At 46.5% G+C, this 16,024-nt stretch overlaps 2 protein-coding genes across 5 annotated transcripts in view; one reads left to right on the forward strand and one right to left on the reverse strand.

Moving 5' to 3' along the window:
- map3k4 (mitogen-activated protein kinase kinase kinase 4) overlaps positions 1-10,033 on the reverse strand; it is a 28,298-nt gene extending 18,265 nt beyond the window's left edge. The window contains exons 1-10 of one of the 3 annotated variants that reach the window (XM_063008995.1): positions 9,823-10,033; positions 7,404-7,588; positions 6,032-7,314; positions 4,924-5,181; positions 3,404-3,556; positions 3,027-3,184; positions 2,817-2,933; positions 2,635-2,734; positions 2,470-2,553; positions 102-350 (exon numbers count right to left, since the gene is read on the reverse strand). In XM_063008995.1, the coding sequence (XP_062865065.1) occupies positions 102-350; positions 2,470-2,553; positions 2,635-2,734; positions 2,817-2,933; positions 3,027-3,184; positions 3,404-3,556; positions 4,924-5,181; positions 6,032-7,314; positions 7,404-7,588; positions 9,823-9,845 (2,610 nt within the window). In that variant the 5' untranslated portion in view covers positions 9,846-10,033. Of the gene's footprint in view, positions 1-101; positions 351-2,469; positions 2,554-2,634; positions 2,735-2,816; positions 2,934-3,026; positions 3,185-3,403; positions 3,557-4,923; positions 5,182-6,031; positions 7,315-7,403; positions 7,589-8,909; positions 8,995-9,577; positions 9,707-9,822 lie in introns of those variants that run through there. The other 2 variants (XM_063008993.1, XM_063008994.1) reach the window with 2 other exon arrangements.
- On the forward strand, positions 346-15,217 carry kcnk1b (potassium channel, subfamily K, member 1b). Of its 2 annotated transcripts, XM_063008997.1 has the most exons (4): positions 346-687; positions 11,612-11,919; positions 12,644-13,036; positions 14,568-15,217. In XM_063008997.1, the coding sequence occupies exons 1-4, from the start codon at positions 656-658 to the stop codon at positions 14,807-14,809; spliced, it is 975 nt and encodes a 324-aa protein (XP_062865067.1). In that variant the 5' UTR covers positions 346-655; the 3' UTR covers positions 14,810-15,217. The 2 variants fall into 2 exon arrangements, with proteins under 2 accessions (XP_062865067.1, XP_062865066.1); XM_063008996.1 differs by lacking the exon at positions 346-687 and having other exon boundaries at positions 11,106-11,919.
- Positions 15,218-16,024: the final 807 nt, after the last annotated feature.

A 16,024-nucleotide genomic window follows, 5' to 3' on the forward strand; every position in this document is an offset into this window, starting at 1 on the left:
GAAACACAAAAATTTGGGTTTTTAAGGAAACACTACACATGCTGTTGATCTACAGGTCTCTAAAACTCACGTCTCACGACTCAAAGGCGCTAAAAATCTACCTTCATGGCCTTCAAGGTGTCCACCGTCTCCATCTGCGGCACCAGTTTGACCACGGGCCCGTCCCACTGGGACCAGCCTGTCCCGTGCTTGCTCAGGAGCAGATAGGCCTCGTTCTCGTGGATCTCGTCCGGCTCCTTGGAGCACTCCTTCCCCGCCGCCGCGTTCAGCAGCTGCAGGACGGTGGGGCGCTGGTCCGTCAGTCCGCACGGGACGAACACCTGGAGTTCCTCCAGGCCTGGGACCTGGACCTACAGGGAGGTGGGACAGTTTTAAGGGTTGATTTAGTATGCGTTCACATTCTTAACGTAATTAGACACGTCTGGACTGCAGGCGGGCCAGCCTGGCACCCGCACTCTCTAAGGACAAAGCCACACTGACGGGACACCCTGGCGAAAGCGGGAACATCCGCGGAAAAAGACCCGTTTGTCCGTGGGACGACGGTAGCTCGGCCTCGTTACTCCCAGGCTGCAATTCTATGCAATTCTGACCTCTGCTGGCTGATTGATGGTGCTGCGCAGAGCTTCGTCTCTCTGTACACGAAGCTGATCCGCGTATGAACCCGCCTCTGGCAGGTGAAAAGAAGTGGTTAGTACTGCACACGTGTCGGAGGGGGCGTGTGTGGGACGTACTTTTGCTCAGATAAGTGATTGTGTGTATGCGAGTATGTATTTAGTGGGGGTGTCAGTACTTTTGCTCAGATAAGTGATTGTGTGTATGCGAGTATGTATTTAGTGGGGGTGTCAGTACTTCTGCTCAGATAGGTGATTGTGTGTATGCGAGTATGTATTTGCTCAGATAGGTGATTGTGTGTATGCGAGTATGTATTTGCTCAGATAGGTGATTGTGTGTATGTGAGTATGTATTTGCTCAGATAGGTGATTGTGTGTATGTGAGTATGTATTTGCTCAGATAGGTGATTGTGTGTATACGAGTATGTATTTGCTCAGATAGGTGATTGTGTGTATACGAGTATGTATTTGCTCAGATAGGTGATTGTGTGTATGCGAGTATGTATTTGCTCAGATAGGTGATTGTGTGTATGCGAGTATGTATTTGCTCAGATAGGTGACTGTGTGTATACGAGTATGTATTTGCTCAGATAGGTGACTGTGTGTATACGAGTATGTATTTGCTCAGATAGGTGACTGTGTGTATACGAGTATGTATTTGCTCAGATAGGTGACTGTGTGTATACGAGTATGTATTTGCTCAGATAGGTGATTGTGTGTATGCGAGTATGTATTTGCTCAGATAGGTGATTGTGTGTATACGAGTATGTATTTGCTCAGATAGGTGATTGTGTGTATACGAGTATGTATTTGCTCAGATAGGTGATTGTGTGTATACGAGTATGTATTTGCTCAGATAGGTGACTGTGTGTATACGAGTATGTATTTGCTCAGATAGGTGATTGTGTGTATACGAGTATGTATTTGCTCAGATAGGTGATTGTGTGTATACGAGTATGTATTTGCTCAGATAGGTGATTGTGTGTATACGAGTATGTATTTGCTCAGATAGGTGACTGTGTGTATACGAGTATGTATTTGCTCAGATAGGTGACTGTGTGTATACGAGTATGTATTTGCTCAGATAGGTGATTGTGTGTATACGAGTATGTATTTGCTCAGATAGGTGATTGTGTGTATACGAGTATGTATTTGCTCAGATAGGTGATTGTGTGTATACGAGTATGTATTTGCTCAGATAGGTGATTGTGTGTATGCGAGTATGTATTTGCTCAGATAGGTGATTGTGTGTATACGAGTATGTATTTGCTCAGATAGGTGATTGTGTGTATACGAGTATGTATTTGCTCAGATAGGTGATTGTGTGTATACGAGTATGTATTTGCTCAGATAGGTGATTGTGTGTATACGAGTATGTATTTGCTCAGATAGGTGATTGTGTGTATGCGAGTATGTATTTGCTCAGATAGGTGATTGTGTGTATACGAGTATGTATTTGCTCAGATAGGTGATTGTGTGTATACGAGTATGTATTTGCTCAGATAGGTGACTGTGTGTATACGAGTATGTATTTGCTCAGATAGGTGACTGTGTGTATACGAGTATGTATTTGCTCAGATAGGTGATTGTGTGTATGCGAGTATGTATTTGCTCAGATGGGTGATTGTGTGTATACGAGTATGTATTTGCTCAGATAGGTGATTGTGTGTATGCGAGTATGTATTTGCTCAGATAGGTGACTGTGTGTATACGAGTATGTATTTGCTCAGATAGGTGACTGTGTGTATACGAGTATGTATTTGCTCAGATAGGTGATTGTGTGTATGCGAGTATGTATTTGCTCAGATAGGTGATTGTGTGTATGCGAGTATGTATTTGGTGGGGGTAACAGTACTACCTTGACGTAGCTTCTTTCTTTCAGGGCCCGGACGATACAAGGCACCCCGCTGGCAAGACTGAACTCGGCGGCGATCTCAAGGTCCTGAAAGCACAAAACGAACACTGTAAGTGCACAAATTCCCACACCCAGACGGACGTGAACACAAAGCTGAGATCTTCTCACCTTGCGCAACATCTTGGCGAACCCCAGCGCCTTGGACGCCCGCTCCCTGGCCTCGTGGAAGAGCTCTTTCAGAGAGCGACTGGTCTCGATCACGGAGCGCCTGTGCGGACGGGCGGACGGTCGTTAAATGCTCGTATGTCACGCGGCAGCGATTACTCGCTAGTAAATATTTAACCTCGTACCTGATCTCGTCGGACGCCGTGCTCCCGTCGCCGTTTTTCCAGAACTCGTCCCAACTCTTTATGAGACCTTCGTCCAGGAAGTCTCCGGTCGACCTCAGCAGCATCCCGGCGATGTCACTACGATACAGAAGCAAGATTCTCATAATCCGCCGCTATCCCTGGCGGGGAGTGTATTAGCCGTGTTAGCCGTGTTAACGCGCTGCGGTTTACCAAAACAGTTTTCCCGACTGAGCCTCGCCGCCGCGGATGTACGGCGTGATGACCTTGGTGAAGTTCCACTCCTCCTCCAGCAGGTTCTTCAGGCTGTGGGACGCCTGAGGGAGCTGCTGCAGCATCTCGATCCAGCTGCGCATGTAGCCGAAGTAGACCTGCACGGATTCGACAGTCAGGTCAAGGGTTTACACACACCTGTGTGTATGTAGGTGTGTATTTGGTGGGGGTGTCAGTACTTTTGCTAGATAGGTGATTGTGTGTATGCGAGTATGTATTTAGTGAGGGTGTCAGTACTTTTGCTAGATAAGTGATTGTGTGTATGCGAGTATGTATTGTGTGGGAGTAGGGTCCCCGACTGAAGCCCTTTTACTTGCCTCTAGCATTTTATGGAGATCTTCCTCGAAGTCGTCGATGTTGGCGTTGGACTGCAGGCCCTGGGGGTCTGAAATGATGCCGCGCAGCATGAACTGGTAGTACAGCTTCATCAGGAGCCCGCCTTTCAGCACCTCCTTGCACTCGCGCACCAGCTGCAACACAGGAACGGAAATAAGGGGGTGTCGATACTTTTGCTCAGATAGGTGATTGTGTGTATGCAAGTATGTATTTAGTGGGGGTGTCAATACTTTTGCTCAGATAGGTGATTGTGTGTATGCGAGTATGTATTTAGTGGGGGTGTCAATACTTTTGCTCAGATAGGTGATTGTGTGTATGCGAGTATGTATTTAGTGGGGGTGTCAGTACTTTTGCTCAGATAGGTGATTGTGTGTATGCGAGTATGTATTTGCTCAGATAGGTGACTGTGTATGCGAGTATGTATTTGCTCAGATAGGTGATTGTGTGTATGTGAGTATGTATTTGGTGGGTGTGTCAGTACTTTTGCTCAGATAGGTGATTGTGTGTATGCGAGTATGTATTTGCTCAGATAGGTGATTGTGTGTATGCGAGTATGTATTTGCTCAGATAGGTGACTGTGTGTATGCGAGAATGTATTTGCTCAGATAGGTGACTGTGTGTATGCAAGTATGTATTTGCTCAGATAGGTGACTGTGTGTATGCGAGAATGTATTTGCTCAGATAGGTGACTGTGTGTATGCAAGTATGTATTTGCTCAGATAGGTGATTGTGTGTATGCGAGTACGTATTTGCTCAGATAGGTGACTGTGTGTACGCGAGTACGTATTTGCTCAGATAGGTGATTGTGTGTATGCGAGTACGTATTTGCTCAGATAGGTGATTGTGTGTATGCGAGTACGTATTTGCTCAGACAGGTGACTGTGTGTATGCGAGTACGTATTTGCTCAGATAGGTGACTGTGTGTATGCGAGAATGTATTTGCTCAGATAGGTGACTGTGTGTATGCAAGTATGTATTTGCTCAGATAGGTGATTGTGTGTATGCGAGTACGTATTTGCTCAGATAGGTGACTGTGTGTACGCGAGTACGTATTTGCTCAGATAGGTGATTGTGTGTATGCGAGTACGTATTTGCTCAGATAGGTGACTGTGTACGCGAGTACGTATTTGCTCAGATAGGTGATTGTGTGTATGCGAGTACGTATTTGCTCAGATAGGTGATTGTGTGTATGCGAGTACGTATTTGCTCAGACAGGTGACTGTGTGTATGCGAGTATGTATTTGCTCAGATAGGTGATTGTGTGTATACGAGTATGTATTTGCTCAGATAGGTGATTGTGTGTATGCGAGTACGTATTTGCTCAGATAGGTGATTGTGTGTATGCGAGTACGTATTTGATGCTCTCTGTGTGGTGCCTCGACCTGCCAGCAGAGGTCACTAATGCAGGGGATAAGGAATCCCCTGGCCCCTCCCACCCTCAGACACAGCCAATCACGTTCCGCTAGCATCCCCCCGACCCGTGACGTTTGAGAATTAGCACCTGCTTGATGCTGAGCAGCGAGGGCTTCCCGGCGGGTCTCTGCTCCAGGCGGAGCTTCAGGCACTCGTGGATGACGTTTAGCAGCACGCGGCAGAGCACCAGGAAGGCGGGCCGGAACGACGGCAGGTCCATACTCTGGAGCTCCACGTACGAGACCCTGACCGAAGCCGACTCCTCCTCCAGGTGTTCGGCCAGGTGGCGCGAGAGCTCGGGCAGGTAGTCGCTGTAGAGCAACGTCGAGTCCGGAACCTCGGACCACTGTAACACAAACACAAGTAAAATAAAACATACATACTCGCATACACACAATCACCTATCTGAGCAAATACATACTCGCATACACACAATCACCTATCTGAGCAAATACATACTCGCATACACACAATCACCTATCTGAGCAAATACGTACTCGCATACACACAATCACCTATCTGAGCAAATACGTACTCGCATACACACAATCACCTATCTGAGCAAATACGTACTCGCATACACACAATCACCTATCTGAGCAAATACATACTCGCATACACACAATCACCTATCTGAGCAAATACATACTCGCATACACACAATCACCTATCTGAGCAAATACATACTCGCATACACACAATCACCTATCTGAGCAAAAGTACTGACACACCCACCAAATACATACTCGCATACACACAATCACCTATCTGAGCAAATACGTACTCGCATACACACAATCACCTATCTAAGCAAATACGTACTCACATACACACAATCACCTATCTGAGCAAAAGTACTGACACACCCACCAAATACATACTCACATACACACAATCACCTATCTCTGCAAAAGTACTGACACCCCCACCAAATACATACTCGCATACACACAATCACCTATCTGAGCAAATACATACTCGCGTACATACAATCACCTATCTGAGCAAAAATACTGTCACACCCACCAAATACATACTCGCATACACACAATCACCTATCTGAGCAAAAGTATCGACACCCCAACCAAATACATACTCACATACACACAATCACCTATCTGAGCAAAATGGGGTAGTACTGGGACATGCAGCGACAGGGAGACAGTGGTGAAACCCCGTTATACTCGGCTCCTCACCTCCTGAGAGGGCATGTGGCTCAGCAGTGCAGTCCTCGACCTCTGCAGCGAGCGGTCCATCAGCTTGTGCAGCCGAAGGATGAGTTTGCGCAGGCCCATCTGCTTCAGCGCCTTATCGACGAACGGCCTGTAGATACCCGTCGGGCAGCACTGGCTCTCGCCAGCACTGGCCAACACGAACTCCTCCGATACCTGTCGGGAGAGCTTGGCTGCCACCTCACCCATCTCGCTCTCCTCCGTATCGCTATCGGCCGTGAAAGTGTTCGCGGAGTCGCTCTCCTCGCCCTCCTCTTCCTCGTCGGCGTTGCCATGGGAGCAGCGGGGCGATGGGATCTCGAAGACCGGCCAGCCGATACAGGAGAGGTCTCCGAGGCCCAGCACGGTGCCCATCACGCGCAGCTTCTGGTTCAGGTCCTGAGTGATGTTGAGCCACAGGCAGAGCGCCTGCACCCTGCCCTGGAAATCCCTCGCCGCGTACTTCTCGTAGTCCTTCTGCAGGGTCTGCAGGGACGGGTAGAGCGCCTCCACCGACTCCAACAACCCCATCACGCCCTTGACTTGCTCGAAGGCCAGGCGCTGCCTCTGCAAATGCTCCCGGCAGGCGGAACCCGGGCCCAGCAGAGCGGCGGCATCGACCTCCGACCAAGAGCCGGGGCAAGTCCTGCAGTTAGTCCCTCCTGAGCAGCAGTCCTTCTGGACCTGACTCCCGGTCGCGGCCAGGTTGCTGTAGTCGACCTGGAAGTTCAGCACCTTGCTGATGATCTCGGGGATGGCCTGGCGAGCCGTGTAGAGGTACAGGTCCTGGTCGGTGATGCTGCGGCGGGCGTGCCAGGCCTGCAGCTCCAGCCAGATGACTTCGTTGTTCTGTCCCATGAAGGCCGTGTTCTCCAGGCCTCGCTGCTCCTTCTCCTTCTTCTTGGACGACATGGAGGTCAGCTTGAGGAGCAGGCGCAGCGTCTCGAAGAACTTCAGGCGGTCGGCCGGACAGTCGGTGCGCGAGGTCTGTCTGTGGGTGCGGGGCAGGGAGTGGGGCATGGTGCAGCCCAGGCTGAGGTACGGCTTCCTGGGGTCCATGCTGACGGCGCTGAAGTGACCAGACCTGGAGGGAGGATCCAACACGAAGGAGCCCTCGAAGATCTTCTTCTTGTCCCGGTCGTTGGCGCGCAGGTTGGTGCGGATTTTCTTGTCCTGCTTGTAGCTGGCGTCCTCGCTGAGCTTGGGTTTGGCTCCCGCCCGCTCTCTCTGCGAGGACGGACTGGAGAGGCTCCGTTCCGCTAACGAGGCTGAAGCGGAAACGAGGAGTTAGACGTATCTGGTAACGTTAAGGGCGCTCAGATCCAAAACGCGATAACGGAAGAGTAAGACGTCTGACCTTTGCTGGGGGAGCGCCCGGACGGCCTGCTCTGGTTACCCCTGTGGTGTTTGCCCGACAGGTGTTTCATCTGGCGAGCCGTGTAGGGGGGCGAGGTGCCGTATAAACACTCCTGACCGGCCTCGTCCCACAACTCGTCCGCCTCGGAGTTCCGCTGGGACGCATCCCGCGGTGGATCGGCCGGCCTGTCAAAGCAGAAGCAGAGACGTCCGTGCATTGTTCAACCAGGTTACTGCTAAGAGGGTGCGGGTACCGGACCGGCCTGCCTGCGGAGACCTGTCCGAAAACCTAGCGAGCTGCCTACGCCTACCTCATCAGCGCCCTCGCTATTCAGTCAGATTCATATTTCGATCAGAATTAGGGCGCCTCTGTAGGCGGCATTTTAATGGATCTAAGAATTGAGACACGCCCTCTTCTCGGGAGGGTAGGATGACGTAAAGTGCGTCTGTGTAGATAGATCGCTAGCTTTTCGGACAGCGACGTACGACTGAATACAGTTTACGACTGAAGGTCAGGGGCGACATACTCGCATACACACAATCACCTATCTGAGCAAAAGTACTAACACCCCGACTAAATACATACTCGCTTACACACAATCACCTATCTGAGCAAAAGTATCGACACCCCCACTAAATACATACTCGCATACACACAATCACCTATCTGAGCAAAAGCACTAAAACACTAAATACATACTCGCATACACACAATCACCTATCTGAGCAAAAGCACTAAAACACTAAATACATACTCACATACACACAATCACCTATCTGAGCAAAAGTACTAAAACACTAAATACATACTCGCATACACACAATCACCTATCTGAGCAAAAGTACTAAAACACTAAATACATACTCACATACACACAATCACCTATCTGAGCAAAAGTACTAAAACACTAAATACATACTCGCATACACACAATCACCTATCTGAGCAAAAGCACTAAAACACTAAATACATACTCACATACACACAATCACCTATCTGAGCAAAAGTACTAAAACACTAAATACATACTCGCATACACACAATCACCTATCTGAGCAAAAGCACTAAAACACTAAATACATACTCACATACACACAATCACCTATCTGAGCAAAAGTACTAAAACACTAAATACATACTCGCATACACACAATCACCTATCTGAGCAAAAGTACTAAAACACTAAATACATACTCGCATACACACAATCACCTATCTGAGCAAAAGTATCGACACCCCCACTAAATACATACTCGCATACACACAATCACCTATCTGAGCAAAAGTACTAAAACACTAAATACATACTCGCACACACACAATCACCTATCTGAGCAAAAGTACTAAAACACTAAATACATACTCGCACACACACAATCACCTATCTGAGCAAATACATACTCACATACACACAATCACCTATCTGAGCAAAAGCACTAAAACACTAAATACATACCCGCACACACACAATCACCCATCTGAGCACCTACCGACGCTAAAACTTACGCATTTAGGTATTCAAACAATCGAGCCATGAAGCCACTCGGGTCTCGAGCCACAAACTGCGCGGAATTGACGCGCGATGAGCGATTCTTGATCAGAAAATTCGCCGAAATGTAAACAGCTAGTCGCGATTACGACTAGCAACGGAGTCGTACGCGTCCAAATGCTCAACTTTGGGGTCAGAAAGTTAACGAACGCCTTTAATGCCGTGTAACTTACGCCTTTACGGCGAGATATAACATTTACAATGAGTTTAATAAGTTGAGTATTATTATTTAGTAGTAGTAGTAAGGCTAGTCTGACGTAATAGTACATAATCTGACGTCATAATACACCACAGCTGGAAACTGCGGCCCTCCAGTCCATTCCAACAGACCTACTCCTGCACACTGAGGTTACTTGTGGTCAGATTACTCAAGTGCATGTGAACAACAGTTTAGGGAAGACCCTGTCCTGATCCTGAGCCACACCATCAGGACATGTTCGGACTAGTCCTGCGTGGCCTGCACAGCCTCTGACCACATGCGAGCACCTCTGAGACGAATCGGAACGTCGACTGCAGGCGCCACAATCCAGAATCCTGCGGGAAATCAGACTGGCGCAGAAATGCGTGCATGTAAACACAATGCTAACACAATGCTAACACAATGTAGCGCACAAGAACAACGCACCGGGGCATTTTTATTACTCTGCCGCGGCTCTCAGCTCTCAAACAGCCGTGCATTCATGTTATAAACCTACAACAATTATAGCAGCAAATAAACAAACATAAAAAACATTAAAAAGTTTCAACTTTAGCGTCAAATTGTGCACGCAGGTCACTTTGTGGCAGGAAGCGCTCGTCACCCGTTTGCGCATGCGCGTCCCTTTAGCGCAAACCCCCGGAGCAGGATCTGGCAATGCTGCGCCCGCTTACCTGCCCTGTCCTGGAGGCTCCATACCCGGCCGCGATGAGCTCTGCTACTCGTGCATGAGTTCAGACGCGCAAAGTCCCGCAAACCGCTCGGCTCCGCTTCCCCCGCGTGCAGGTCCAGGCTCGGGCGCGGTGTCCGCACTGAGAGTGGCGCTATTCCTCTGCACACTCCGGGCTCCGCTGTGTTCGCGCTGACGCCATGTTCGCAGCAGCAGTCATTCAGGGCGTGCCAATCAATGTACGGCAGCTCGCTCAGCTCAAAGCAACAGCGCCCGTGCTGCTCCTACAGAGGGCCGAGGGGCCACCCCTGAGGGACCCCGCGGTCTGTCTCTCAGCCGAAAGATTCCTCGAGTGTGTTTAGTGTAATACCTCTAAATGTGAAATCTACAGCACTGATCCACTTTCATTAACCTTTTATTTACTGTTATATCTATTTTATATACTTTTTTTTATATTTAGGACTTAATTGTTGTGTATGTGTGTGTGTGAGACATAATAGTAATAATAATAATGTAATAATAATAATAACAATAATAATGATAATGATAATGATAATAATAATAACAATAATAATTATAATAATAACAACTATAATAACAATGATAATAATAATAATATTAATAATAATAATAACAATAATAATAATGAAAATAATAATAATAATAACAATAACAATAATAACAATAATAATAATAATGATAACAATATAATAAACATAATAATAATAATAACAATAATAATTATAACAATAACTATGATTATTTTAATAACAATAACAATAATAATAATATTAATAATAATAACAATAATAACAATAATAATAATGAAAATAATAATAACAATAAAAATATAATAAAAATAATAATAATAACAATAATAATTATAATAATAACAATTATAATAATAACAACTATAATAATAACAATAATAATAATATAATAATAATAATAATGATAATAATAACAACAATAATCATAATAATAATGATAATAATAACAACAATAATAATAATAATGATAATAATAACAATAATACATTAATAATGCTAATAATAATGCTAATAATGCTAATAATAACACTAACAATAATAATAATAATAATAACAATAATAATAATAATGATAATAATAATAATAATGACAATAAAAATAACAATAATGACAATAATAATAATAATGATAATAATAACAATAATGATAATAATAATAATAATAATAATAATAATTGGTTTACTGTTTTTAATTTTGTATTTATTTCAATAAATAGACGTCACGTCTAGTATCATCCTCAGCGTCAACATTAGTAATAACAAGAACAACAATAATAGCAATAATAATAATAATAATAATAAAACATAATATGTGTTGGTTTGCTGTCCTGAATCGTGTATTTATTTTAATAGAGAATAGACGTCACATTTAGTATCATCCTCAGGGTCAACATTAGTAATAGTAATAACAATAATAATAATAATAATAATAATAATAATAACATGAAATGTAAGAACAGACGTCACGTCGCGTCTCCTCCTCAGCGTCATCGCCCCTCACCTCACATCACCTAAACCGAAAACACGTTCGAACCATTTATTGTTTTTATCGGTTACAGTTCCTATGAAATACTGAAATATTCGACTAAATAAGTCACATTCGGAACAGAAGAACTGATATTTAATCGTGTCGGGATTGTAGCCTGAATTTATCGATACTATTTCGGGGATTACGCACAATTACAATTAATAACACGATGCTCCAGTCGGTCAGCAGTAATTCTTATGTCCGTTTGATTCGCAGCGATCAATCCAGCTGGTGTTTTTGGTTCCTGGTGCTGGGGTATGTTCTGTACCTCATCTTCGGAGCTGTGGTCTTCTCCTCGGTGGAGCTCCATTACGAGGATCTCCTCCGACAGGAACTTCGGAGCGTCAAACGCCGCTTTCTGCGTGAGAACGAGTGTGTGTCCGAGGAGCGTCTGGAGGTCTTTCTGACCAGAGCTCTGGACGCCAGTAACTACGGGATCTCCATCCTCAATAACGCGTCTTCCAACTGGAACTGGGACTTCACCTCGTCCCTGTTCTTCGCCAGCACCATTCTGTCCACCACAGGTGAGGCTGTTAAGGCTGGGATGTGAACACATGCTGTTGCTTTTGTTGGCACGGATGAGTTTAGACACCAGACACGTCTAGACCTTGTAAAGAAATGTGTCTGTTGATGTGTCACTGACGCCTCACAGCAAGAAGGTCTTGGGTTCGATTCCCAAAGACATAGGACATGGCGCATTTCAGTATCATCCAACAGCTTACTCTCTCAAATATATAATCATACGACCAAAAGTATGTGGACTCCCTACAATTTCAAAAGCAAATGGTATTAAAATAAAGCGATATTTTCAGCTAGGGTGAAGTCAGATAATTTGGGACGCTTTTTGGTGGATCAAAAGCGACCTTTGGGTTTAAGGAAAGTGGGTTGCCAAGTAAAACACACCAAGAACCCCCAACCTCACTCCAACATGGTCAGGTAGACACCAAACATCAGCTTTATTGAAGAACAACTAGATCTAATTTTGAAGTTTGAAGTGATTTAATGTTCTGTTTTAACGGACCCAGAGTCGAACCCTGGACCTTCTCGTTGTGAGACGACAGTGCTACCGACCGAGCCACACAGCCGAATTTTTGATTGCATTGGATGTAGCCAAACGTAATTCTTGTGATATGGGCACAGCTTCCCACAGACACATCCAAAACGCTTTCCAGAACAATGAAGGATGCGAAGTGGGGGAACGGATTTGGGATTCTGATGTAGCTAAGTTTTGCGCCTTTTGCCGCACAGGTTACGGTCACACGGCGCCCCTGTCGAACGGCGGGAAGGCCTTCTGCATCGTCTACTCAGTAATCGGGATCCCCTTCACCCTGCTCTTCCTGACGGCCGCGGTGCAGAGGATCATGGTCTTCAGCACCCGCAGGCCCCTGGCGTACGTGCAGGCGCGGTGGGGTCTGTCGGCCCCGGCCGCCGGCCTGGGCCACGCCGTCCTCCTGGCCGCCGCCGCCGTCTCGTGCTTCTTCCTCGTACCCGCCGCCGTCTTCTCGTCTCAGGAGGACTGGAACTTTCTGGAATCGTTCTACTTCTGCTTCATCTCGCTGTCCACCATCGGCCTGGGCGACTACGTGCCGGGCGAGGCTTTCAACCAGCGCTTCCGCGAGCTCTATAAACTGGGAATCACTGGTAGGTGTGTTTGCATTTAAGAGGGGCATCGAGCTGGACAGTGGGGGTCCATGGGGTCTGTCTGAAAACCTAGTGATCTCTCTACATAGACAGTTTACATCAAAGTACACTCCTGAGAAGAGGGTATGTCTAAATCCTTAGATTGCCTATAATGCCCCTACTGAGGTGCCTTAATTCTGAGTGATAATCTGACTGAATTAATTTTCTCACAAAAATGCGGGACAACAATGTAAATCAATTCTTATTAATTTTTAATTTGTATTTATACATGTATAATTGTGTAAAAGTGTTATTATTTGTACATTTTGGCTCGTTTTCGGGACACTGAAGGAGACGTTAGCCGACGTGCTAACGGTTTGAACGTGAGTTTACCTGAGGTAAATAAACCGTGTTAGCCTAGTGAGCTAAAACTGCGGTGATACAATCCGCGTAGTCGCTTACTAAGTAGTGCGCCTAATGTCTTTTCAGAATCCTCCCTACTTAGGCAACTGCGCAAGGCAGCTCACTCGTTTTTCAGACAGACCCCATTTCATTTATTTGTTTCTACCTCCGCCAGAAAGGAAAGTAGAACAGCACTGAGGAAAAACTAGATCTAATATAAATAGGTTAAAAGGAGGGGAGCAGGGGGATTTGTCACAGTTTTCTTTTTGTTCTGAATAAAATGATTAATTAAAGAATTATTATATGTCAAAAACAGCTTTTAATGCGAAATATAATCACGATCGAATACAAAATCAATGCGCCGTCTGACCACATAAATACAGCATGCTTTATTTATTTAGAATATATATTTTTTAATTCCCTCACCTTACAAAATAAACCACAGATTAGCCACCCAAACACTCTAGGAAAGGGGTTTTCAGATAAAATAACTAATTAAACAAATTAAACGTATTTTAACAAGCACATGAACAAATAAACTTGTACACTAACGCCCCCTTGTGGAGGCTTTACGTTACAAACCACAATGGGACCAGATTGCCACTATTTTTATTAATTAATTACAGAAAAACCCTCTTCTAGGACACCGTCTTTTATTTTTTACTACACTTGTGCCAGCTACACGATGCCCAGTCGGTCTAGGAGGGTCGCAAACTAGCGCTAACTTCCTTTCTGACCCTACGTTAAGACCGGCAGCGATTTTTCGCCTCTGGTCGCCCGAATTGCTGATCGCTCGTCACCCTGTGTTCACACCGGCAGCGTCATCATCGAATGTGTGCGTCCGGTCGCCATGGTTGACTTTTTCGAATCGCGGACTCCGCCCACTTCACATCGCTAACGTTTGCTCCGCCTCCTGTCACCAGAGATCGCTAAAAGCCGTGCATGGAGATCCGTATCGCGCACGGAGAGTCATCGATCAGCCAGCAGAGGTCGTAACTGCAGCAGTCATGAATCCCGACACTCCCGAGCTAGGACGAGCCAATCACTGTCCGTACAGGCGCCCGGCCGGCCGTCAGCACAGTCGATTTATCGATAGCGGCGCCACCAAGTGGTGAACCTTGTTGAATTTTTTTTGTACCTTGTATTCCAGTCTACCTGCTGCTGGGCCTGATCGGGATGCTGGTGGTGCTGGAGACCTTCTGCGAGCTTCAGCAGCTGAAGCGCCTGAGGAAGATCTTCTACCTGAGGAAGGAGAAGCCTCAGGACCAGCTGCCCATCATGGAGCGCGAGCAGATGTCCAGATTCTCCTCGGTGGAGCACGTCACGTTACCCCAGGAGGATGTCGGCGCGCTCGCCTCGCCGGATGAACACCGACGCCGTTACGAACGCTGAGGCTCAAGACGAACCCAAGAAAAGCTTCGTAGTACGAGAGTGCGGGTGCTAGAGTGACCCGCCTGCAGTCCAGACCTGTCTCTTATAACAAAAACAGCTTTATAAAACCCTCGGTCCGCAAACCGTTATAGAACGTTGTTCAAATGAACTATGTGTTGAATTATAAGCAGGGCGCCGCTTCTTTTCCCCTGCCAGGGGGCGGGGTCTCACACTTTCACGATCTGGTACACCTCGCTGGGACACAAACGATGGACCACAGGGTCCCTACGCTACGCACCGGTCACGTCATTTCGGCTATAAGGGAACTTCGATCGGTTGAATCCCTTCATCTTCGTTCGGGACGCCCCACCGGGTCGTCGGCGATCTTTGTATCTAATATTTACGGGAATAAACGTAATTTTATGTGTTGACGTTGTGTTGTGGTTTATCGCTCGTGAGTAGCTACTTCAGGGGTGTCCTAACTTTTCTTGTTGGGGGCGGGGCAGACGTTAAACGGGGGGGGGGTGAGGGGGGTGCAGTCGTGGAGCATTTTACACCGGTCATACGTAAAAGCGACACCTAGTGTTCAAACTAGGAATGACTCCTTTATACAAGAGAGAGAGAGTGCAGGCGCTAGACCGGCTCGTCAGCAGCCCAGCATCGTGAAGCATCATGAAGCATCGTAAAGCTGTTTTAACAAATAAAGAACGGGGGCGGGGCAGGGGGAGGGGAATCCGGTTCCCGATCCATTACGGGACACTGTCAAAAGTATCGGGACGCCCCCTTCTAGTAAGCATCGGGACACTACAAAGTCTGGTGTCCAAATACTTTTGGTCTTGTTGTGTAAATACAAAAATTAAATCTAGTTGATGACTCGGTTGGGGGATTACGACCTCTGCTGGCCGGTCGAGGCACCTGCAAGACCACGCCCCTGGCAGGGGAAAAGAAGCGATCCAGAAATTACTTCTTTACAAGAGAGCATCGTGAAGCTGTTTTAACAAATAAAGAACGGGGGCGGGGCAGGGGGAGGGGAATCTGGTTCCCGATCTATTACGGGACACTGTCAAAAGTATCGGGACGCCGCTTCTAGAAAGAATTGGGATACAGCGACAGTTTAGAGGAAGGTTCTTTCCTGTGGTCGGCCCAACGAACAGTTTCGGAATGACGACCTCTGCTGGCCGGTCGAGGCAGCTGCGCTCTCCTGTCAGGGGAAAAGAAGCGATCCAGATCGGCAGA

The sequence above is a fragment of the Trichomycterus rosablanca genome, chromosome 14, assembly GCF_030014385.1.
Source record: "Trichomycterus rosablanca isolate fTriRos1 chromosome 14, fTriRos1.hap1, whole genome shotgun sequence".
Taxonomy (NCBI): Eukaryota; Metazoa; Chordata; class Actinopteri; order Siluriformes; family Trichomycteridae; genus Trichomycterus; species Trichomycterus rosablanca.

Bases quoted from the DNA above. Each gene is read 5' to 3' on its own strand.
- kcnk1b (XM_063008996.1), top strand. From the start codon at position 11,565: ATGCTCCAGTCGGTCAGCAGTAATTCTTATGTCCGTTTGATTCGCAGC. The intron at 11,920-12,643 runs GTGAGGCTGTTA...TTTGCCGCACAG, and splicing joins CACCATTCTGTCCACCACAG to GTTACGGTCACACGGCGCCC. The intron at 13,037-14,567 runs GTAGGTGTGTTT...CTTGTATTCCAG, and splicing joins CTATAAACTGGGAATCACTG to TCTACCTGCTGCTGGGCCTG.